This window comes from Ctenopharyngodon idella, chromosome 1, assembly GCF_019924925.1.
Source record: "Ctenopharyngodon idella isolate HZGC_01 chromosome 1, HZGC01, whole genome shotgun sequence".
In the NCBI taxonomy this organism is placed as follows: domain Eukaryota; kingdom Metazoa; phylum Chordata; class Actinopteri; order Cypriniformes; family Xenocyprididae; genus Ctenopharyngodon; species Ctenopharyngodon idella.
This window is the reverse complement of record NC_067220.1, coordinates 3877185-3902821: the sequence shown is the minus strand read 5'-3', so window position 1 is coordinate 3902821 and position 25637 is coordinate 3877185. Positions and strand designations below refer to the sequence as shown.

The 25637-nt window shown below is 38.0% G+C and overlaps 2 protein-coding genes and 1 long non-coding RNA gene across 4 annotated transcripts in view; 1 reads left to right on the top strand and 2 right to left on the bottom strand.

The window, feature by feature from the left end:
• The window catches only part of LOC127518397 (uncharacterized), a 40599-nt gene extending 26798 nt beyond the window's left edge, over window positions 1–13801 (bottom strand). Inside the window, exon 1 of the long non-coding RNA XR_007931549.1 lies at window positions 13286–13801. This is a non-coding gene — a long non-coding RNA (uncharacterized LOC127518397). The remainder of the gene's footprint in view (window positions 1–13285) is intronic.
• On the top strand, window positions 891–11912 carry LOC127518081 (NACHT, LRR and PYD domains-containing protein 1 homolog). 2 transcript variants are annotated; one of them, XM_051904427.1, is made up of 5 exons: window positions 891–1006; window positions 3139–3278; window positions 5708–5754; window positions 5837–6413; window positions 8883–11912. In XM_051904427.1, exons 2-5 carry the CDS (start codon window positions 3160–3162, stop codon window positions 9940–9942), a joined length of 1803 nt encoding a protein of 600 aa, XP_051760387.1. In that variant the 5' UTR covers window positions 891–1006; window positions 3139–3159; the 3' UTR covers window positions 9943–11912. The 2 variants fall into 2 exon arrangements, with proteins under 2 accessions (XP_051760387.1, XP_051760379.1); XM_051904419.1 differs by having other exon boundaries at window positions 913–1070.
• Window positions 13802–19157: 5356 nt separating the features above from the next.
• Window positions 19158–25444, bottom strand: LOC127518208 (retinol dehydrogenase 8-like). The gene is made up of 6 exons (XM_051904619.1): window positions 25319–25444; window positions 23957–24118; window positions 23642–23821; window positions 23444–23537; window positions 21628–21811; window positions 19158–21073 (listed from the first exon to the last, which is right to left on the bottom strand). Exons 1-6 carry the CDS (start codon window positions 25422–25424, stop codon window positions 20846–20848), a joined length of 954 nt encoding a protein of 317 aa, XP_051760579.1. The 5' UTR covers window positions 25425–25444; the 3' UTR covers window positions 19158–20845.
• Window positions 25445–25637: the final 193 nt, after the last annotated feature.

Below are 25637 nucleotides of genomic sequence, written 5' to 3'. Positions count from 1 at the left end.
CTCTCTCCACTGATGAAGACTGGAGCAGAATCCCCATCCTGGGATCTCCTAAAATCAACGATGAGCTCCTTTGTCTTCCCAATGTTCAACAAGAGATTATTCTCCAAACACCGAAGGTGCATTCTCCATGCACCTCCGCTCTGTAAGCTGATTCGTCTGCGAACTTTACTATAGTGTTGGTGTGAAATGCAGGAACGCAGTCGTGGGAGGAGAGCGAGTACAGAATGGGGCTGAGCACACACCCCTGAGGAGTGCCAGTGCTCAGAGTGATAGTGAAGGGTGTTTAAGGGCCAGTATTACTGCCTGGGAGCGCTCTGTGAGGAAATCTTGAGTCCAGTTGCAGAGCAATGGGCTCAGACCATACTGATAGAGTTTTATGGTCAGTTTTCAAGGGATGGAAGTAAGGTTTAGAGACCGAGGAAGTCATTCTGTCACACACTCCAGTATACAGTAGGTGGTGCTAAACATCCTTCATGATAGAATTAAACCCACCAAAACTAATCAAATCATCTACCTTAAGGGTTTTGAGACAGAAATATTTTAAAGAAATCCAATCAAATCATTCATCTTAATGGTTTTGGAGGGATATATTTTACACTTTGCTGTAAGGGTTTTGGGTGGGATAAATTTCAAGTTGACCAATGAAATGAATTTTGAGGAATGTCTGTGTTCTCAGTGGCTCAATATCTGTCTGGTTTAGGTGTGAAAATGTCCCCTGACAAAATCCTTGAGGGGATTAATTGCAATGGCAACAAATGGCTGTAGCATTTATCATTACAAGTATACGGACGGGTGGAACTTGATATATACGGTCGGGAGGACTTGTGGATACTTCCAGAAATCAGTGGTGTATACAGGAGTTTGCTAGTCCGGATACACCTCTTTTCATGCAGAGAAAACTAAAAGAAGCAGAGTGATGGGTGCGGTTTATTGGTTGATAGCTGAGGCCTGTGTGCGTGTGCATTCTGAGGAAACACATTTGTGCAGAAACCGAAAGTAATGATGTGTAAGTAAAGGAAATGAAAATTCGCCTTCAGAAGTTTTGAAACAGACATAAATATCACATTACCGTAAGTTCATTTATCTGCTTCTGTTATAATGTCACATAATTTGTACAATATTTTTGCATTTGCATTGCTATCATATTAAACTCGATCTTCAAATATTAACAGTTTATGTTATGGAGTTGTGACACAAGTAAAAGTGCACAAGTTCATCTTCAGGATTAAAACGATAGCGAGCTCTAGGGATTCTGCTTCTACTCTTTACAATCTGAAATATACAAAGGTGGAAATGAAAAAATTTACAGTTAATACTAAATACTTCCAGGCGTCGATTCACAGACTTTCAGCTTTAGTGAGAAGATCGATTATGACATACTGATGTATTTTTGATGGCTGGTTTGTGTAAAACTGGTTTCATTGGACCTTAAAAGCCTTTTTCAAGTCATTGCACAAGTTTTTTTGATTGGCTTCAGATCTGAGCTCTGACTGGGTCAATCCAAAACATTGATGATCTTCTTCTTCTGAAGCCTCGTCTTGCAAATTTGTCCTTAGAGTCATTATCTGTCTGGAAGATGAAATTCCTCTTCATCTTCATCTGAAGTATTTAAGAGAGATGGAAAGAGGTGCAGGATGTCAGAGACAGAGACCACACACCACACACTTTCCTGTCTCGCTGCTGAGTGGTTTGCCTAATCAAGTCATCTTCATTTATATAGCGCTTTTCACAATACAGATTATTTCAAAGCAGCTTCACAGTGATAACAAGAAAATTAATGGACAGAGATTGTTTTGGCTTTACAGCAGCTCTAGAAAAGTTATTATCGAGCTAAAGTAAGTTTTTGATTGAATCACTTCCGTTGTAATAATTGTTAATTAACTTAGGGGCCGCTTAAATGACGCCTTTTTAACTGAAAACAGACTTTTAATGTGTTCTTAGTGCTATATAAATGAAGATGACTTGACTACAAAAGATAATAAATCTGTTGGAATCTTATTATGACAGTGAAATTTTGATGGGATTCATAGTTGTTGTTTTTGTATCTGGTTGTTTAACTGCAATACACTGGAACTCATTATTTTGGAGGAAGAACAACTATCAAGCATTAGAAAAGTGTAACAGGCTCCATGTCGAAGCGTTCAGAGAGTTATTCAGTAAACGTGATTATCAATAAGATATGAGCGCTGGCACAGAGAATCTGTCAGTGAGTCACTGTACAGCAGCAGAAAACACATGAATCCTCTGAACAGGGAGAGATTCAGGCTTTTTCTCCTGCTGTTGAAGTTCAATGAGACACAAGATCATCAGTGAGGTCAGACACTGACGGTGAGTAATGGAGTCTGAATCACTGATCCAGTTCATCTCAGAGGTTCAGATCTGGGGCCAGATTTACAAATTAGCATGAGAGCACAATTCCACAAATGGGAGTGGCAAGTTTTGCATGTGATCTACTGCTGACGCTCAAATTAAAGAAGACAGACGCAGTCAAATCATTTACATAATGACCAACGCAATCTACCAAGAACAGTGAGAGTTGTGTCGCAAATAAGCAGAGCTGATGCTCTCATCAGGTGTGGGTGACACAGGCTCAACTTGTTACATGTAATCTGACAAACACGTACACATATACAGGCCAACATGTCTTGGCAAACGATATGTTCATTCCAAAGAAATTAATACGATTGGAAAACATTTTCTCCCTTCTACCACACGCTCTCTGTTCTCTGCGGTGTCTCCTCCTAGCAGCAGCAATTGCAGCCATGTCGCACAATGGGGTAAGGCATGTTTTTTTTGGGCGTTAAATAATGGCGCAAATACCAGTAAATTGATGAGCGCAAACATTAGTAAATCTCGTTGTGTGATTCATTTAAATACTCTCCTCCCATAAATTTTCCGTCTGAAAGGGAATCTCCTACAAATGCATATTCAATAAGATCAGCCACAAAAACAACTCAAATCCCGAGTAGTTTTTTAGCGCCAGAAGACGGTTTGCGCTGGCACGAGCTGTTAGTAAATCTGGCCCCTGGGCTTTGTGCAGTCAGACCAGTTCTTCCACAGTCAGTAAACCAGTACTTTATGGACTTCAGAAGAAAATGATCCTCCACAAACTGCTGTTCTCTGTGTTTCCATATGCAGGTCTGAAGTCAGTTTCTCATTATGGAGAGGAGGAAGAGAAAATCTACACCTACAAAACACAGCTGTGTGTCTCTGAAGAGTGACAGATTCATGTCCGATCCTCCTAAATTCAGTGTTAAATCAGTGACCTCTGACCCCAGGTGAGTGTGAACCTGTAGTGGCTGACTATGGGAGTCAAAAACACCGAATTCACACAGAGAGATGAGATTTGTAATAGGGCCACAACAAACAATTATTTTGATAATTGATTAATTTGTCAATTACTTTTTTGATTAGTTAGATGAAAAAACCTAAAAATAAAATTTAATTTCAATCCATTATTATTATTTTTTTATTATTATTCCACATCCTGCCCAATGTTGTCCTCCAAACAATCTGAAAACATGAGCATCTTGCATTCTTGAGTATGTAGTAGATGAAACGGCACCACTGATTCACACTGAGACATGCAGAACAAGCAGATTATATATTTATATAGCAGTCTTTTGCGCTTTCAGAGACCATGTCGCAATATTATTTACTTATCATTATTCATCCAACCATTTCAGCCGCATTTTATGTGGCACCTGCATTATTTTGTAAATTCCATTTTCATGACTGGATTCCGCGATTCCTTCTGCATCACAGAAATCATATGGCCTTCAGATATAAATGGGACATACCTTCAGTCTGCTCTGAGGGATGGTGTTCTCGAAAATAGGTGAACATGTTCAATGTGTTTCCTTCTTTTACAGCCACTTTACATTCACATTTTTTGCAAATTGGATATCTATCAAGATTCACTAAGTTTAACCATCATAGAGTGAAAGTTTATCATTTGACCATGTTTTGTCTTGCCAATTTACACATTTAACAGTTTTGAATGCAGAAGAACAGGCGGAAATCGGGACTCACGCGCTGTTATCTGTGCACATAGCCGCGCACGCAGAGAGAGAGGCGCATTTCAGACAGTGCTTGAACACCTAATTGATTCCTCTTTTGCGTTTACTTGCGCTTGAACGGATACATACACTAGGGGTGGGAATCTTTTGGAATCTCACTATTCGATTCATATCGATTCAAATTCGATTCTTGCCCCACCCCCATGTATAAGAAATCCTGTGCCATCGGTTGATATTAAGCGTGAGCGCGCACATCTTTTGCCTCATTAAAATGTTGTCAGTTTATGTGAGCATCAAGTTGACAGATATTTAAAATCAAAGGAAGTGATTATCAGCTGGATCCGATCAGTGGATGATTGTTGGGGTTAGAAATATATATATACAATATTTGGTACTTTAGCTTCAGATACAGGATATGTTCATTCGCTTTTATAGGTGGGTATTTGAACACGCTTTTTGTGTGTAAAAAGAACATGTAGCTACATGGCTAGATCGTAAGAAAGTCTTGTAACTAACCATTATTTAAGGCTATTTTTTATTTATTAAGTTACTGATAACTGTTGTTGTCAAGCTTCATAATGCTTCCTCCGTTGCAAGCCTGTGCGCTCCTCTAATCTATCTAAAAGGTCTAACCCTTCGACCCGACAACATCATATCATTAATAAATATTTAAAAAAAAGAAATTTTCAAAATTTGTGAATCGATTTAAATCAGCGGAAGATAGAATCACGATTCATATGTGAATCTATTTTTTCCCCCCACCCCTAACATAAACACAAAATCATATAAAAATATCCGTCTCGGCAAGTATTCTCTCGGTTATCTCATCAGTGAACACTTGAGAAAGAAACCAGATGTGTGTCAGTATATTCGGTCCGTGCATTCAGTCTTAAAGTAACAGCAGCCTAATATTCCTGCTGTCATCCATGCCATTAATGTTAATATAAAAATAAAAAAAAATACAGCTTTAACAAATATGAACCTATATTTAATTTCTACAGTGAACAAATAGTGTTAGTTTACATTTAGGCAGCTTGTAGCATATGTGTGCCACATTAAGTGTGAGTACCAAGCAGCATTTCCAGGTGCTCCCTCGAGAACCAGACCAAAAAATTTATGAGCACCCCTGACTATAATGCGTTAAGAGCTCGCTCAAGTACTGGGGAGCTAAACAAGATTTTAAAATCTATACAATGTTTAACAGGGAGCCAATGCAGTGTTGACAGAACTGGGCTAATATGGTCATACTTCCTGGTTCTAGTAAGAACTCTAGCTGCTGCATTTTGTACGAGCTGTAGTTTGTTTATCAGGCGAGCAGAACAACCACCCAGTAGAGCGTTACAGTAATCTAGCCTTGAGGTCATGAACGCATGAACTAACTGTTCTGCATTTGTCATTGAGAGCATATGTCGTAGTTTAGATATATATAATATAAGAATGTTGTAGTTGATAGTGTCAAATGCAGCACTTAAAATCCAGTAACATTAATAGAGATAAAGGAGATATTTTGAAAAATGTCTTTTATGTTCCCGAGAAGAAAGTAAGTCATACAGGTTTGGAACAACATCAGGCTAAACGATCAGTCATTTTTTGGTGAACTAAGTTTGTGTTACAGAACAGATAGTGTGTGTTTCTTTTTCTTTTTTGTCTGACCTTTAGAAAATTAATGACATGTTTGTGTTTTATAGTGTGGATCATTGTGGAGAGTTCAGAAGTACAGCAGGACTACACAAATGTAGGTCTCCACACACAATCATTCAGTGTTTTGATGTTGATTTGTCTCATTTAGTGAAATGTTTCTCTCTTCTTGTGTTCAGATGCCTGTGATCTCACACTGGATCCAAACACAGCAAACTCTTATCTCATTCTGTCTGATGAGAACAGGAAGGTGATGTGTGTGTTAAAGAATCAGTCGTATCCTGATCATCCAGAGAGATTTGAGAAGTGGTGTCAGGTTCTGTCTGGAGAGAGTCTGCCTGGACTCTGTTACTGGGAGGCTGAATGGAGTGGACATGCTGAAATATCAGTGACATATAAAGGAATCAGCAGGAAAGGATGGAGTGAAGACTGTGTGTTTGGATTCAATGCCAAATCCTGGAGTCTGAACTGCACTGATAACGGATTCTCTGTCTGTCACAATAAGAACTTCACTAAGATACCTGCGATCTGTTCGTCCTCTAAGAGAGTAGGAGTGTATGTGGACGTGTCGGCCGGCACTCTGTCCTTCTACAGCGTCTCTGACACACACACACTCACACACTTACACACATTCAACACCACATTCACTGAATCCCTCTATGCTGGATTTGGTGTTTATGACTGTAACTCCTCAGTGTGTCTGTGTGACATTAAACAACCTCCTGTGAGAATCAACAGTGATACACACACAACCGGGTGAGTGAAATATACTGTGTCTTAGTGAAGGATTTTTACAAACTGTGAGTAATAGTTCAATCCTCTGATCTTCATTCATCACTAAACACTAGGGATGCATGATATTGGATTATTGCTGATACTTGATATGATGATATTTTTCAACATATTTTGATACAATACCAATAAATATATCTTCACTGCACTTCACTGCACATTAAAACATCAAATTCTTACTTGATCTGGACAAACTGTGTATCATTAAAAAGATTTAAGACTCCAGCTTCAATATTTTACCAGTGTTTATGATCCATGATACACGGATCCGTGACAGTAATTTCTTTAAGTCAGAAGTTTATGTCTGGAGTGCAAAATAATCAATTGGTAACTTATGATATTTTGAACAGAATGCAAATATGCACTCATATTCAGTCACGTCTGATGTGGTTTATTTGTGTTCACACAGCTTCACTGAACAGCGTCCGTTAGGGCTTTTAGTCCAAAAGTGTGCCCATTTGGAGAAATATTGATTTATTCTCACATGTTTGTAAAATATTTTGTCATTCAGAATATAATTTCTATTCATTTCCCACTGAATTATTCAACCTGAAGAGCTGAAAGAGCATTCAGAGCAAGCTCTGTCCCTCCTGTTCCGGGTTTGCATGAGTTATGACAGTGAGCGCTCATTCGTCAGTGAGCTGTCAATCATATTACGTGACCATATTCCTGCATGACGCTGTTATACACACTTCCTCATTCTGAGCTACATGAAAAACAAACCCGAGGAAACATTTCTACACGTGAAACAAGAAGCTAATAAACAAACGATTACGATAGTATATGATTTGTGTGTGTTTTTTCTTTTGATTTGGGGTATTTTCATATCAATAAAGGATGTTTATGTTATAAATGCTAAGCAGGTGTGGCAATTAGCTACTTATAAAAGGCTATACATAACATACTTAGAGTTCATTTACACATAGATTTCATGCAGGCTAGTTAAACATAGAGCCTACATAAAAAAATAACTTGCCAATGATGTGCGAATTAAACCCTCATTAAACTATATTTGTATTTAAACTATTGTACTATTTGTAAACTATATAGTTTTTATTTAGAAAATGCATGATTGTTTATAAATATATGTTATTATTGACAGACATAACAGGCGTCAGTCGCAGCATTATACATTAGCTTTATACTAACCTGATTTTATTATGGTTTTAATGTGATTTTTATCACATGGAATATAAAAATTTAACTGTTCATTGTTAGTTAATGTTAGTTTAGGTTCATTACATAATATTGACAGATACAACTTTTGATTTCAATAATGTATTAATAAACATTGAAATTAACATTAACTGAGATTAAAGGTGCAATATGTAAGAATTTTGAAGTAAAATATCCAAAAACCACTAGGCCAGTGTTATATATTTTGTTCACTTGAGTACTTACAATATCCCAAATGTTTCCAACTATTTGTAAATCAGGAGAAAATTGCAATTTTAACCAAGGCTCCGGGACGTGTGAGGAGTCGCCTGTCAATTGTGTCATACCCGCGTTACCCTCGGTTTCCGGTTTTATTTTGTAGAAACCATGGAAACACCAAAGACGCTTTAATATTTACATGTTTTAATAGACAAGGAAACAACTGTTTAGTTATGTTTATAGACAGAAAACTAAATATTGTTATATAGCTCAACACGTTTAGTCTTATTGTTTAAATCTAATTTTCTTGATTTTTGCGAGTACCATGCTTTACCATGCTTCAGAGAAAAACACTATTTTGTCAAGTAGCTAACATAGCATAATCAGATGCAGCTTTATTTAGTAACAGTAATAAAGAATTTTCTCCATCATACAGTATGTTTTAAAATTAATTGCATGCATCAACACAAGCCATCCAGCATTTAATATGATATTGTAAAAGCGATCTATCTTACTGCAGTGTGTAACAGTGTCTCACAGCAGCCGCCGAGCGAACGCACAGAGTAACGTTATAACATCATTTTCAACACACTCAAATGTATCTAATATGATAAACAGAGCTGTGTTACCTCATACTCATGACCGGAAAAGCGGAAGCAGCGCCGGCGACTGTGGCATAATAAAAGTCCCGCTGCTCGCGGCGTGTGTTGCGCAATCGTCAGACTACAGTAACGTTAATAATCGCATCCATGAACATGATTTCTTCCTGAGTCCTATCCGGTTGTTTCCACCGTCAGTGATGTGAAGACCACATGTCCCAAGATTCCGCGCTCAAACTTGCCATCATCAAGCTACGCCTTTGTTTTGAATAGACCTCTAGTGGACAGAAATCTTACATATTGCACCTAGTATTTTTATTGTTAGTTTGTGCTAACTAATGTAGTTAAAGTCACCAGCCAAGCATTGAGTTTTATTTATTAGTTCATTCAACAATTAATTTTTTTACCTTGTTTAAAACCATCTTACTCTTTCTTTCTGCCTTCTTCTGGTTCTTCACAGGTTCTCTGACTCCAAACCTTCTGGCCTCAATATTCACCCACTGCTGAACTGTCAGTCTTGTGTCCATATAGCTGATTCTGATCAGTGGGTTCAGATTGAGCCGTTGGCCTGTACAAATGAAGGAGGGTCAAAGTTCAGGGTCAGCACTGACCCAGGCCGTTACGAGTGTGTCAGGACCAGAATGCGATGGGTCTGTGACTATGAAGTCACTCTTCAGTACTGCACCGTAGACGGACACTTCCTCAACGCAGAGCTGGAGAGGCTGCAGTGCAACCGGATCGGTCCAGTGATTGACGTGACGGTGATCTCAGGGAAACTGGAGGAAGTTCATCTGCCCCATTACGCCTGTTTAGGAGAGTCTGACCCCTCTCTCAAAGATGCTGTGAAAGTCCTCAGCATAAAAGACGAGGGAATAACCACAGAACCTGTGCAGTTGACCCGATTCCATGCCAAGATTGTCCAACCATCCTTCTCTCTTAAAACATTAATTATAAGTTGGATAATGCAAGTGGACGAACACTGCGATCTTCTTCTCTACATGTGTTCTAAAGTTCCTCTCATTCTACATGTCTACTTTTTTCCAGTTGATGACTGTGCGAAAGAAAAAGTTGAGAAGAATGAAAAGTCAAGTTACCCAATCAAGCATCCCAGACCTGACAGACCATTTCGGATGAAAACGCCACACATTCTTGACGTTCCTGGTGCCTTGACTATCCATCCCAAAGAAGGGATCACACTCAGAAGAGAAACTGACCCAAACTTCTTCAAGGTCAAGACACGTCTGGAGAATGATTTTGAAATGACTCTTATCAGAGAAGAAGATCAGAAGACTGTCTGGACTGCAATAATTGAAAAAGATGAACTTGATCTGATAAATCCTAAGAGATCCGAGCAACGTCTAAATAGTGAGGCAGGTAAAGTAAATTTATTTGATAAACACTTCCCAGATCTCATTGAGGGGGTTAAAAATGTCCAGATCATTGCAGATAAGCTGCATCAGCAGAACCTAATTCATGAGGAACAATATTCAGAAATCAATCATGAAAGTTTAACCAGTTAGGACAGCATGATTATACGCAAGCACAGAGATGCTGTGAAAGCTAAATCTTGATGACTGGCTCATACTAGCACAGTCCTGGGATCAGTTATTCGAACACAGGGACCTGGTGCTCAGTCACCTCAGCTAGTTGGGTCTTTGGGTCAACTGGGAAAAGAGCAAACTCTTGCCAGTGCAGAGGATCTCTTTTCTCGGTATGGAGTTGGACTCAGTCGAACGGACAGCACGTCTCACATAGGTACATGCCCGGTCGGTGCTGAACTGCTTGAACATGTTCAAAGTCAGGATGGCGATCCCACTGAAACTTTTTCAAAGGCTCTTGGGGCATATGGCAGCCACAGCAGCAGTAACACTGCTTCATATGAGACTGCTTCAGCACTTCAGCATTGAGATAGTTGAGGATGTGAACCCCACGCTCTCTCATGGGAGCAAGGGCCGCCTCTGTGACTTTCGTGAAGACATTGGGGTCCCGAGATAGGCATGGCAATGCGGCACTCACCGGGTGAAAGTCACACCGGCCTGTCACCAAACTTTCAGCCCATGGTCGGACTCCTTGTTTCTGTGGGCAGGAGTACCCCTGGAACAGTTTCTGGCAGTACGTCTTGCAGTGAGCCTCCTAAAAAAGCACCTACAGGGCAAAGACGTGCTGGTCCGGATAGACAACACTGTGGCCATTGTGTACATCAACCATCAGGGTGGTCTATACTCCCGTCGCATGTTGCAACTCACCCTCCATCTCCTCTTCTGGAGTCAGAAGCATCTGAGATCACTTCGTGCAATTCACATTCCTGGCACACTCAACCATGTGGCCGACTAGCTATCATGAGCTGTGTTCCCAGGAAAACGGAGACTCCATCCCCAGGCTGTCCGGCTGATTTGGCATCATTTTGGAGCTTCACAGGTAGACTTTTTAGACCATTTGTTTTATTCCCTGACCAGTGGAACACTCGGCACTGATGCACTGGCACACAGCTGGCCCCGGGGTCTACACAAATATGCGTTTCCCTCAGTGAGCCTTCTCGCACAGACACTGTGCAAGGTCAGGGAGGACGAGGAGCAGGTCTTGCTAGTTGCACCCTATTAGCCCAACCGGACCTGGTTCCCAGAACTAATGCTCCTTGCGACATCCCCTCCTTGGCCGGAGGATATGCTTTCTCAGAGACGGGGCACCCTGTGGCACCCACGCCCAGACCTCTGGAAACTCCATGTCTGGCCCCTGAATGGGACGGAGAGGTTCTAGGTGACTTACCCCAAGAGATACTTAACAACATCACTTCAGCACGCAAACAGATTGGTAACTCTAGCGAGATCTCAATTCGTCTGCTCTCACGAGACGTCTCTGTTCCCTCCTTCAGGGACTGAGGGTTACATACGTAACCGTTTTTGTGTAACAATATAGTTACAAAAATGAAAATTAGACAAGTACATGATATGAACAACCACAGCGCTAAACATAGTTATTGAGTGTGAGTCACAATCATGTAAGTGTAAATCATACTGCATTTAGAAAAAGCCCACTCAAGAGAATACCATACACTATTGAAGCCTCTGATCAGTTTTCTTACGCTTTCTTGAACATTCGATGTTGTCAGTATGTTCTTAAGTCATTTAAATAGATCAGTATCGGCTGTAAAAAATCTGATTGGAGCATCTCAGAGTCTAGTGAGACACTGAGCACTGAGGAAAATGAACCAGAACAATATTCCTGAACAGTTAGAGAACAAACACAAGGATGGTAATAAAGAGAATTATCATTAATTTTAAAGCTCTAATGTCATGAAATCTCTTTAAGAAGCTTATATACATGCCTTTGTCTCTATTTCAGTGCAGATGAGCAGTAACACTGACACTGGAGACAGTGTTGATGTAACAGCTGACACAGGTGCAAGTGTAAATGCTCCTGTACTCACTAGAAACACTATCAGGGGCCCAGTAAACATCAACTACAGCTGAACCCTGCAGTACACAATACACCAACAAGGATCAAAGGTACTGTAATATGTTGAGGTTTAAATAGGAATTTAAATAACTGACTTTTACATTTGTTTACAAATGTATATAGAAAATAATGCACATCTGAGATGTAACGGCATTTCAGTCAAAACACAGTTCATTATTCTAAATCTGTGAGATCTCTTACTCTTTGACCTATTATTCGCTTTTCCTCTTTCTCAAAGACTCAACTACAGAGGACAGTAAATTTGAAACTGAAAAACCATCATCCGTCACATCAGGAAATCCAGGAGCCTGTACATCATGTGCCACATCCCCGTCTTCTGCTGGATCTCTCTCACTGTTCTTTAGCCTCTGCTGGCTCGAGAGACCAACAACTCTCACAGAGATGTACACAAACTTCTTACTTTCTCAGAAGCAACAAATGAAAACAAAATACCATGATCATCCTGCACCTAAGCCCAAAGCCAAGTCTTTTGATCAGATTCTTCTGAAGCTTGGGAAACTGGCCTTTAAACAGCTGGAGAAAGGTAATCTGATTTTCTACAAAGAAGATCCTGAGGAGTGTGGACTAGACGTCAGTGAAGGGTCGGTGTACTCTGGGTTATTCACTCAGATCTTTCAGGTGAAAAAGTTTTAAGATTCGAGGAACGATTTCCTGTAAAACAGCAAATGTCATTTATATTTTACATTGCCCTTGTGGATTTTCGTGGACAAAACAAGCAGACAGCCTAAAACTCGTGTTGCTGAACATCGAAGTGCTATTAGGCATCATGACCCTAGAAGTCCAGTGGCACAACACTTTTTTAAGTTGAGACATTAGATTTCAACTTTGCAGTACGTTGGCATTGAAGCTGTTAAACTACCTGGAAGAGGGGGTGATATATATAAAAAAAGATTTTAAAACGGATTTACACTTTGAATACATTATAACCTAATGGTCTCACTGAAGAATTTGATATTCGGCCTTTTCTTTAATTATGTTATTGATCAGTATGTGTGGATTTATTGCATTATGTTCGTTATGTTGTTGGTATTTTCTTTTTCTTTTTCTTGCCATTTCCTGATTGAATTTTTTTGATTGATACATATTTTTTTGCAGTCAGGTATTTCTTGATATGTATATGTTTGTTTTCAGTTAATTGATGTTTTCACTTTTATTCTAGTTATGTGATTTGTTTGTTGCCCTTTTTTTTGTCATGTGGGATCATGTGATCTAGGTTTGTGTGTATAAGGGCTTATCAGTGTATGGCTGCGTCCGAAATCACATACTCTATTGAGTAGGTAATTATTTTGAATAAGTAATTACTTCACAGCCGCTCTATATATGGTCTATATAGTATGAATGTAATCTGGACATACTACATTCGCCATGTTGTCATTATCATGTGACCTACCAGCACCAGTTACATTACTTCACTGCCATTCATATATCCTCTCCCGTGGCCTCATGGGATAGTAAAGTGTCCATCATATGCAAACTTCAGAATCTCGCCAGAAGTAGAAGGTCATCCGGGTACGTTTTGATACTGTTTTATGAGTACTGTGAATTCAGACACACTTCTTTTGTCTCACACTGTTTTTTACCTACTCTATAGTAGGGAAGTATGTGATTTCGGATGCAGCTCTTGTGTTCATTGTCTGATGAAGAGCCATTAGGCTCGAAGCACCACCTGTGGTGAGAACATAAAATAAATATTTTTCTATTTTTGGTGAGCCAACTTTTCTCTACATAAAGTATGAAATGCAGAATTTTACTAAAAAGGATAGTTGTGGCAAAAACAATCCAGGTCTTTTTTATGTGATAATATTCCTCTGCAAACACACAAAGTTTGATAAACTGTAATGAAAAACATTTAATATTTTCTTTTTCTAATAAAATTTTTTGTTGTTGTTGTTGTTTTTTGCAAACTTTATTTTGTTGTCTCAGAATTTAACATTGGAACAATTTGGATATTTCACTGCATGGAAATATTCTGAATGGTAGACATTCTGAATAATGTGCTGTAGAGTAAGACTGTCATGGGATAATGTACAAAAAACTAATATTTTATTCATTTATTGTAAATTCAAATTCCCCAGTGACAACATACTTTACCCCTAATGTTGGGTAAGTTGTGCCACTTCTATGTCACTAGCACTATTTCTGTGTCCTTATGATCCTTTCCTTTATTCTTCTCGCGACAATGAGAAGCGATAAAATCAATCAAAAACCACAGCCAATCAGAAGACAGTGTGGCAAGAACACAGCAGACACAATGAAATGGGTAAAGAAAAATTCATAAATATTACACCATTTAAACATTATTTAAAGTACATGACTGAATCAGTCTTTGCCGTAGAATACACTTGTCTGTTCGCGTTCCCAGGTGAAAAAAGTACACTTCTGTAATGTACTTAAAGTGCTCTATTTTCACGCACTAATTTTGTACTTAATATACTAAAAATTCTTCTTTAGTACTTCTTAAGATAATCTTAAGAACATCTAAGTCTACTCAACTGTGCTATTTTGAGACACCATGAAATATGAACTAAAATGTGTTTTAATATGTTTATTAGTCTTATACAGCCAACAAACTAATACATAGAATAACATTACAACTTTAAACACACTCAAATGCAGTTTAGTATGATAGTGTAACATTATACCAAGTGAAACAGTGCTGGTTACCTCACAATTCTAATTCGTCAAATAAACTTACCTGTATGAGTAGTATTTCAGCTTTGCGAGTAGTTCGGTAGAATTGAATGTCCTCCTTTATATCCCCTGAGACTTGAGTGTGGCACTGATGTCTGTCTCTCATTAGCAATCGCACCCACGATTCTCGGCCTCGCCCTTTATACCACAGTCATGTTAAAAACATGAATGCATTCACTCATCCATAAACATTACTAGATCCATCGGCATGACGACAAGTTCTATGATTCCACGCTCATTCACTGCGTCATCAATCTACGCATTTGTTATTGTTTTGAAGAGGTTAGCGACCCCTAGCGGTGAAAAATACAGATTGTGCCTTTAAAAGGTAAATTCTGTGATGTTTAATTCTATATGGAAAAACAAAAATCCTTATATTAAAGAATCACAGATTATGAAAGATGATATAAATGGAGGTCTGAAAGCCACTAAATTTGAATCCATGACTGGAGAATTAAAACTGAATTGGATTAAATAATATTTAACACAATATGGTTTCATTTACCAAAGCATGCATTCAAGAGAGCTGGAGGATTAGAATTTCTGCTGAAATGTGATTTTGAAATATGAATGTGATTTCATATTTCTACAAGCAGATATTGCACTTCTGGAAAATGATTTTTACACATAACTTCACACCGCATGGATCCACCCTGTGGAATAATGGAGTCATTACAGTAAATATGAAGACATTATTCAAACAAGAGAGGTATGAGAAGAAGTTGTATATGTTGTTGATTTGATAGATGAAGCTGGTCAGTTTATTCAATATAACTAATTCATGGAGAAATGTGTGATAAAATATCATTTTAGAGAATTTAATAGTGTGTGTAGAGCAATCCCTCTTTCATTAAAACAACTAATAACTTATTCAAATGTAAATAATTTTACAATTTCAAAACACCAGCAATTGCTTATAATGAAACATTTAGGAAACAAATACTGTAATTATATTTAATGGCCAAAAATGAAGAACATTCAGTGTAGAATCATTAATAATGTTGTTGAAGTTTTATATAAAAGGTTGTGTTTTATTGGAGATTTTTGTGGATTCTGCTCAGAAGAGCCTGAAACCATTGAAGATTTATTCACAGTTCTTGCAGGATATTCACAGCTGGATAAATATTGATACTCAAATTCCTTTATTAAATTTATTTCAGGTTTTGGTTTATGTAGATGGTTTCTCAAAAAAATGTCATCTGTGTTAACCATTATTATTTCTTGGGCTAAATATCATATACATAAAAGCAACTGGAATAGTAAACCCTCTTTAACTTGTTTTAAAAATGAATGTAAAAATTATTTTTCATCCATAAAATAATCATCCAAAGATAATCAATCGCTTGGTGAATTATATAAAGAATTATATAAAGTCGTGTATGAGTCTCTTTCATTCTTAGATTTTGTCCATGCTTCCAAATGTTTGTTTGTTTGTTTGTTGTCCTTGTAACCCCCCTTAAATGCCTGAAGATTATGCTTTTTTATTGTACTGAATATGCTATTGTTTATTTTATACATGAACGTGATCATAACACAAGCATATATACACAAAATGATAGATATAGAACTGGAGATTTAGATACTGTCACATTTTGAGTTTGCTTTTTTGATCTGTTTCTCCGTCCTGTTCATGTTCGAGTTTCTTTGTTCATCCGCTAGTCTGTTAATTACCTCCGTTCCCTTTCTTTTTGTTTCTATTGTTTCTAATTGATTGTGTTAGTTCAGTTCAGGTGTGTGTCATTATCTCATCAGCTCCTCACACATTTAAGCCTTCAGCTTCTGTCTGTTCTTTGTCAAGCTTTATTAAACGTCATGTGTGATAGTGATATGTTTCTCCTCCGTTGATTCTCCTGTTTATTGTTTTGATTGTTATATTAAAAGTCTCCTGAATAGATCCCCTTCGTCGTGCGTTTTAATACAGCCACCACTTGTGACAAATACATGTTATTTGTGCATATTTTCATATGCATATTATTGTTCCCTAATTGAGTTTGTAAATTGATATTGTTCGATAAAAATACAATGGAAACATTTGGGATAATGTAAGTATACAAGTCAACAAAATATAACATTGTTCTAGTGGTTTTTGGATATTTTAATCCAAAAATCTTACATATTGTGCCTTTAAATGCGGTTCAGTGAACATAACCTCACAGTCTATAGTTTTATTTACCAGTATACTTATAATTTAAAAGTTATTCATTTTTATAAAGTTAAGACAACATGTGAATTGAATGTGTGCCTGCGTCTCAATGTGCATACTATCCATCCTAAATAGTATGTGACATTAGTAATAATATTCAATGTTATTTAGGATGGATAGGTTGGATAGTATGCACATTGGGATGCAGGGTGTATGTTTTTTAATCAGGCACTGTAGAGTCACACATGAAAGGTCCTTCAGCGGGTCTTCAGCTCTCGAGCTCTCTCATATTACATCATACCGTGCAAATTATTATTACTGTTATACTTTGTTCTCAAATTGTTAATGGTTAACAACATCAGCATTGCATGACTGTGTATTCAGTGTGTATTAGCGTTACCTGTAGATTTCAGTTTCTGTAGCCACTCCGCAGTCCGACGTCTTTTGCTTTTGACTACGGGTGAATCTCCAGTTGTCACTGATGATTATAATCCGCCATCAAAATAAGTTTAATTATTCAAGTTCTGTGAACCCACCCACCAAAACTGCAACACACAGGCAGAACCAGGTGTCCTGTTACAGGACACCGGAAAACTGATAAGAACTTTTTTTGTTTAGAAAGAATGTGCAGAGACTTGTGACTTATTTCTTTCTGAGAAGGACAAATAAACCCTTTTGTTCCTATATTTTCTATATATGACCACTTGAGAAACGTATAAACATGTATCCAATATTCTCATCTCATGATTTTCCTTTTATAGGCTTTGGCCTATGTATTAATTCTCTCTTTCAAACTATTTTGGTATTAATGTTTCAGAGTTGCATATTATGGTTAACTAAAATCACATGGGTAGCATGTTTGGTATTGATGGACTCCAACTTTTGTTTCCTATTTGGTAATTTATGTTACATGTTACTAACTCTGTGACACAATAGTGTTATAAGAATCTAGAAGGTTCTTCTCTCATGCATCCAATCCAATGTTATATGCTAATATCCTGCAAGAGAACAAAAACTCATAAAAGTGCCTCTAAAGGAACAACTCCTTATTGGCTCAGTCACCTCCAGAGGGTGTGGCATCTTCACACTTTAAAATCACTGATCACAAGATCACTCCCCCTTTTTCCTTTACTGAAAAACTCTGATGTGAAGGTGATGCTGTGCTAGAAGCTTCTAAGAAACTCCAAGCTTGTGCCAGGCTCCGGTCTAGACTTTCCATTCACCAAAGATCCTCTGAATCCAACTGGTTCTCTTTCATCAAGACAACATCAGCAAAGATCAACGGGAGCCTCCACAAATTGCATCAGGACAGTTCATTCAAACTGGCGAGACATGCAAGTCTCAAACTTGGTCTTATTATTTGATACATTAAGTATCCTTACCCCCTTTTAAAGAAGGGTTAGAACTAAACTTGCTCAAGGCTGTTGATCAGCTCAATTTCAAACAATGCTGTAACTTGCTTTCCTGTATTCTGCCTCAGCTCTCTCTTTCCCTTGGTAAACTGTATGCATGTATGTGTGTGAATGTTAGAGTAGTTTAAGTGTTTAGTTAATAAAGTCTTGTTCATGTCACACGTAAAGTTGTCAGTGTTTATGCTCATATACTGGAGTCCCTAATCATGCAGATTCTGACTACAGGCTCTGAGTAGTACTGTACAATAAGAATGTTATTTCCCATAACCTGGAAATGAACATTTCTTAGAATTAATAAACAATTAACACTGAGTGTTCATTGGCCAAACAGGTTAATTGAATGTAATAATAATTTTATTACATTAAGTTAATTTTATTAACTGATCCAAATATGTATAATTAATTATAACTAGTTATGATTAATTATTCATATTTCTTTTGAGCTAATTTGCTACAATTGATTCTGTTGTTTCCACACAGACTGGAAAACTGGGTAGGGCTTTCTGGGATAGTCCTCAAATGGTTCAGGTCATACTTAGAAGAGAGGGGTTTCTATGTAATTATAGGCAAACATAAGCCTTAAGTTGACTTTCAGGACAGGAGTCACAGAAAGCTCAATTGTTGCACCACTCCTGTTCAATTTGTATATGGTCCCACTGACCCAAATAAGAACCAAATTGCTTACCACAGCTATGCAGATGACACCCAGATCTACTTAGCCCTATCGCCTAAGGACTGAAGCCTCATTAATTCCCTGTGCCAATGCATTGATGAAATTAAAAGTTGGATGTGCCAAAACTTTATTCAGTTAAACAAAGACAAAACTGAAGTCATGGCATTTGGGAACAAAGATGTAATTTTCAAGTTGAAAGCATACCTTGACACTATAGGGTCAAAAAATACATAAATCCAGACAGGCCTATGATTCAGTAGTCATGTCACATTCATGTCAAACTAATCAGCATATTTTCATTATCAAATATTGCAAGAATTAGATGTTTCCAGTCAAGACATAAATAGATAAATTTATTCATGCGTTTACGGAGAATGCTGCTGCCAAGATTCTGAGCAGTCATTACATTTAGAATTGGTTTTAAAATACTATTACTTGTTTATAAATCACTCAATGGCCTATGACCTCAATACATTACAGATATGCTCACTGAATATAAGCCTAACAGAACACTCGGATCATCAGGATCAAGTCAATTAAAAATACCAGGGGTTTACTCAAAGCAAGGAGAGTCTGCTTTTAGCAATTATGGAACCAGCTTCCTGAATAGATCAGATGTGCTCCATCAGTCACATTCAAATCATTCAAAGACTCAAAACACATCTGTTTAGCTGTGCAATTACTGAATGAACACTGTGCTATGTTTACATCTTTGAATGTATATGTGTAATTCTAAGGTAACATAATACAAATCTCTCTGTAAGTTGTCTGGCTGTATGGCGACAGAGGAAGGTTCAGGAGTCAAGCTGACAAACTGAAGGATCCAAACACACTGCAGACACTCAAGTATGTCAAACACTAATACTGATACACTGAAACTGAGTTGTTGTGGATCTAATCTTTTAGCACTGCATTACCCATACACCCCTGGTCCAGGTCTATAAGTAAATCTCACTTCTTCACTTTGTTTCTTTGAATTGGTATGGTGTTTGTGTTTGAGTGGACAACCAATATGTCCTTTGAATCCTTTCTATGGGAAGTGTTAAGTAAGTTTGTTTGTCAGTTGTTTTCTTTAATAATTTGGAGCGGATGTTTGAGTGCATATACATTATTGATATGTTTATTGATGTAATTATTTTGAAGAATTTTTTGTATCAAACAACAAAAGACTCGCAGCAAACAATTACTCACTGCTCTTGCCTCAATTTTTATAACTTTAATAAGGATTCATCTATATTTAATTTACACAGTGAAGTCTATGCAGTGTTATTTTACATTTGATGACTTTATTCAGTTTCTGTACCTAATCTACCTAATCTGTATCAAACCTGAAAAGCACTGTTTATTTCATTTGAATCTTTTTTCTATTGTGTTTATTTGTAGTTTGATTATGTATGTAGAAAATAATACACACCCGAGCAGCGCTGACCAAACGTTTCCGTGCGTGTGTGTCTGTACGATACAGTACGTGTGTACGTTTGAAAGAGAGAGAACACGCGAGAGCTTTCAGGACACAATGAAACATATTTTGTGGCAAAAACCATGACAATAATTTGTCGTTTTTATCCTATTGTTTACTATATTTATTTGCTTGGTCGGTGTCGTTGTGGGTTTTGGTTCTTTTGCGGTTATAGGCTATAAGGACCTTTTGAAAATCATTTGGCGAATTGATATGGAACTGTAATGCAGGTCAAGACCTGCTGGAACTACTTTAGCCGTGTGTTTCTCTGAAAATAATTGCACACCTTAGAACGCTGGTCAACCAATCAGATTCGAGCATTCAACAGCCCCGTACAATAAATGTTTTTATTTTATTACAGAATGTTTATTTGTATTTAATAATGTTTGAAATGTATTTTTTATATTATACTTTTTACGTGGAATGTATTGTTCTTGCATTCCACATAAAAGTAAAAAGGATTTACTAGCCAATGGCGACTTGAGCTTCAGTGTGTCCATAGAGTGTTTGTGTGCATCTGTTAGACGAGATGATTGATCTTTGTAAGTATTCTCAGGAGATGTGTGTGTTAGGCTGGTGAGATGGTTCGTCTCCGTAACCATCCAGGGGTCAGGTACTTCATGAGTCTCACACTAACATCCATGACTCCTCCCAGGTTGTACAGCATGTGATAGAAGGTGTGAATAGACAGGCTGCGCGTCTCGTCCGCATACTTCAGCGCCACGATCGGAGTGTACAGAGGATTCGTCAGGTTACGGAATGGAGGATGAGGCGACTCAATCACCTTTTTAGTGACCTTCAGAGACAGAGAGAGTGAGTGAGTTTCAGTCCTTCTTAGCCTGTTCAAGATGAGCTCATGTGTCATTATTTAGTCATTTTATTCAATTTCACATTATAGGCCCTTCATACGAAGCATCCAAACCAATGGAAGATAACTACAATAATACCTGTCACGATAACTATATTCACATCCATACCAGAGGACGATAACTATAATGATAACTAAATTCACATCCAAACAGATGATAACTGTGAAGAGAACTACTTTTGGCCTCCACACCAATTGATGATAACTATAATGGTGACTATATTCATATCTATACCAACAGATGATAACTATAAAGATAACTATTTTTGGCCTCCACGCTAAATAAATGCTTGAGCTGCCAATGTTTTAATCATTCTGGAATAAAATTGTTCTGAAAGTGATTCCAGCAATATCGTTGCTCAGTATCATTTCAGTAATAGTCTGGACTTTGCTATTCTCTTAAGAGTTGGAATGATTATTAAAGCTTTGTTTCTAGTTATGGTTCTTGGTGTGAACAGGTATGAATTCACATGTGTTCTGACCTTGGCGATGTCTTCAGGTGTTTGTCCCAGGCCTTGAAAGAGGTTCACTTGAGTGGGCAGGTAGCAGTTCCTGAAGTGATAGAGCGTCTCGGCATCAGCACCGATGAACTCTTTCTTAGAAACGTCTGCCATCAACTTCATCTCAAACTCGGTGTTTACAGGCCCGGGCTCGATCATCGACACACTGACAGACAGACAGAGATGGGGAAGTACGTCAGACTGCAGTGAGAGGCGTCAGCACAGATCGAGAACCCTCTAGAATCAAGCCCATGTAGGCAAGATATTTATGATGCTTTTGCTCTAATAGCAAAATAACTATTATTAATAGCAATAATTAACTTATCAGGGCTTACACTCTTTATGACCAATGAACTTACATAATGTTCATGTCATTTGTGATGACATATGGTTTTTTTTTAATATTTATTACACTTTTCAAGATTATCCATGACTTCTCCAGGTCTAGAAATGGCACTTTTCTAGCAATTTCCTCATATATCCAGGTTTTCCAAGACTGTGAATCCTGGTTCCTTGACATTAATATGATGGTAGCTTGCATTAGAATCCTGGTTCTTCAATGAAGAAGGGAAGAAATACAAATGTTGTGGTTTTCAGCTTATTTTAATGCTTGTTTTGTTTTATAGTAAATCATTTTAAGTTCTCTTGAAGCCCCCGGTTGAAAAGCACTGCTCTAGAACTTCGCTTAGTTCCTGATCATGTGAACTTTAAAGGGTTAAAAAAAAATCTGAAAGCTCTCTGTCCCTCCATTGACAGCTATGCAACTACCACTTTCAAGCCCCAGAAAGGTTGTAAAGACATCATTAAAGTAGTCCACATGACTCCAGTGGTTTAACTTCAGTTTTATGAAGCGATGTGAGTTGTTGCTTTGTTTGTGCAAAAAAAAAAAAAAAAAAAAAATGCAATTTACCACTTTATTTACAAAATATTAATCTCCAACTCATGTTCATGAGAGCAGCACAAAGCATGCGTGTTGTGTTAATGCAAGAGCAGGCATTGCATGAACATGCGTCGGAGATTAATATGTTTTACGGGTTGGGAACGACATGAAGGTTAAATAATTAATGACAGAATTTTCATTTTTGGATGAACTGACCCTTTAATTGATTTGTACCTGTAACAGCTCCTCCATGCCACCAGAGGGAGCCCTCACACAACTCTACACACGCCTTTCTGTCACGTAAACTGGCCTGTCAATCATCTTGTCACAGTTCACATCCTCCACATTTAATTTAATTTAATTTCCTACTTTATCGGAGAGAAAAAAGTAGCACGTTGATCTGCCAGTCGTGGGTCTTTCATACTGAGACTTTCCTCATTTTTTTGCTTAATGATGCATTTAAAAGTAAATGGCCAAATGTTCTTTATAAAAGTACACATTGTTGTTGCAGATGAAATATAACACTAATAACATTAAATAAATATATTATTTTATCAGGTTAAATGTTGATTATTAGTCAATCCTTTATCCTAAACCTCTCTACTTAACCATCGGTCGCACACATCTGCCATGTTTGTAGTTTTTTTAAACACTTTTTATTCATGTTTGTAGTTCTGAACCAAACCACTGTAGCCATTACAGTGTGCATGGATTCACACTTTTTACATACTCTTTTCCACATACTATGCTTTGGGACACTAATCTCGCATGCTATTTAGGATGGATAGTATGTACACTGGCACACAGGGAAAGACCAGCAGAAACCTATAGAAGTCATGTGACTAATAATACTGAAAATCACATGACAGGAAGAGGAAATGCAAGAGTGTGTATTCAGTGGCAAACGCTGAGACTCACGAGACGTTAAACTTGAGCAGCTGGATGGCGAGACCCTCACACAATCCCTCCGTGGCGAACTTTGACGCAGAGTAGACGTCATTAAACGCCACACCTGTGAAGAGCAACACAAATCTGTTTCATGTTTCTGTACACTGATGTCTCCATGTCGTGTGTCATTCAGCAGATCCTCATGAAATGCTCTTCTACTGTTCTTACCATGCAGGCCCAGTACGCTGCTGATGACGACGATGTGTCCAGAGCGTCTCCTCTTCATGTCGGGCATGACCTCTTTAATCATGCGCACCGCACCGTAGAAGTTGGTCTCGAACACCTGCTTCATGTCGTCCAGACTGAGAGCCTCAATGGGCCCCACCAGACCGACGCCAGCGTTATTGACTGCAAACACACAGATGAACTCTGGCTGAAGCTGAAGCCTTAAAAGAGAAACTGGTTCATCATCTTAACCTGAGCACGGATGAACAGAAGCCAGCGGAGACAGATCCGTGTGTGTGTGTGTGTGTTTGTACTCACTGAGTATGTCTATATGTCGATCTTTGATGCTGTCGACACACTGTTTGACAGATTCATCGCTGCAGACGTCCAGCGTGAGCAGAGACAGAGTTCGCCCGTACGCGTCTCCAGCCGCTTCAACCAACTTATCCTTCCGCTTCAGATCCCGCATCGTAGCTATGACTGAACACACACACAAGAATGAGGGCGTGCAAAAATGAATGCAACTCTTGATGGAAATAAATGTTTTTTTTGGCCAGGTAGTGTATAATATGAGGGACTGATTGAGTCTTTAATCAATCAGATTTCTATTGGCTGCAGTAAGTTTCTGTCATCATTACTCAAACTAGCATCAGATGAATATCAGAAACAAACCCAACAGCTTCCAAACAGCCAGTGAGCTGCTGACTCACAGAAACAATCCTCTGAAGTCTAAACCTCTGACTATTATGAGTCAATGAGTTCATTACTCTTACCATGCTAATCATAGCAAAACCACAGTAATCTGACAGCTCATTCAAACTCTGCTAGAAGCTCTTTTTAATTGTTGTTTTTGCAACATCAGCACTTTTTCATGAACTGAACTGAATCAACATTGAACTGATTTGACGCTACTGTCTTCAGTAGAGCTGAACTGGTTTCATAATGAAATATCTTTACACAGTTATTGAACTGAATTAACTGCACTGAGCTGAATAATGACACTATTGTCTTTCTACATTGACTAATTTGATGAAGTTTGCATTATTTATTCAGTTGCTTTCATGTTTAATATGTGAAGCTACTTTGAAACAATCACTGTTGTGTAAAGCGCAATAAAATAAAGCAGATTTGACTTGTTTGATGCCTAATAATAGCAGATCTGACAAAAAATCCTATAGGAATGTTCATCATCCCTGAATGACATTCCTCACAGTCACGGAATCCCGTAAGACCCTACTGAACAAGGTGATTCTCCTGAACAATGACATTTATCCATTCAGTTCTTGTTTGACTAGTTTGGGATAGATTTATTAGTTGTTCCTTTAAAACTGTTTGGCAAACTGAAGTAGCAATAACTGAACTGTGGTATTTCACCATAAATTTTGATTAATTGTGTATTGATCTGTATTATGTGTGATTTTTGTGTGTGTGTGTGATTTTTTTTTTAAGAAGTCTCAACTTTATCTCAATTAAAACGTTAAATGATGAATGAGCGTTATTATTTTATTTTATTATTTTTGTATTGTTGAATCTGTTGTTTGTTTTTAATGATTTTGTCAATGTAAACACCTTGAGTCCAACACAAATTTACTCTTTCTGAACAATAAAGTGTATTTCATTTCATTTCATTTTTATTTCATTAATTTAATTTAATTTCATTATCATTGATTCGTGTCTTACCGTAGTAGCGCTTCATCTCGTCTCTCGCGAGCATCACGGCGATGCCCATCCCGATACCGGACGAGCAGCCGGTGATCAGCACCACTTTCTGCCCTTCTGTTGCCATGGCTTCAGCTGAGTAACGGAGAGCGAGCTGCGCGCGAGTCTCTTCAGCGCTCCCTCAGCAGATCAGCCCACGTGGGCGAGCCCGGATTACTCAGACAGTCTGCGGGATTTATAAAATGCACAGACTGATAGTGATTCAGCCGATATAGATCGATCGCCTATGTAAAGCACAACCATACATTTAGGTTGCAGTTATATTAAGTCCCGGTTTTTA

Coding starts and splice junctions, on each gene's coding strand:
- LOC127518081 (XM_051904427.1), top strand. CDS start 3,160: ATGGAGAGGAGGAAGAGAAAATCTACACCTACAAAACACAGCTGTGTG. Junction 3,279..5,707: donor TCAGTGACCTCTGACCCCAG/GTGAGTGTGAAC, acceptor TGTGTTTTATAG/TGTGGATCATTGTGGAGAGT. Junction 5,755..5,836: donor TACAGCAGGACTACACAAAT/GTAGGTCTCCAC, acceptor TCTTGTGTTCAG/ATGCCTGTGATCTCACACTG.
- LOC127518208 (XM_051904619.1), bottom strand. CDS start 25,424: ATGGCAACAGAAGGGCAGAAAGTGGTGCTGATCACCGGCTGCTCGTCC. Junction 24,119..25,318: donor CGAGATGAAGCGCTACTACG/GTAAGACACGAA, acceptor GTGTGTGTTCAG/TCATAGCTACGATGCGGGAT. Junction 21,074..21,627: donor CACCTGAAGACATCGCCAAG/GTCAGAACACAT, acceptor CTGTCTCTGAAG/GTCACTAAAAAGGTGATTGA.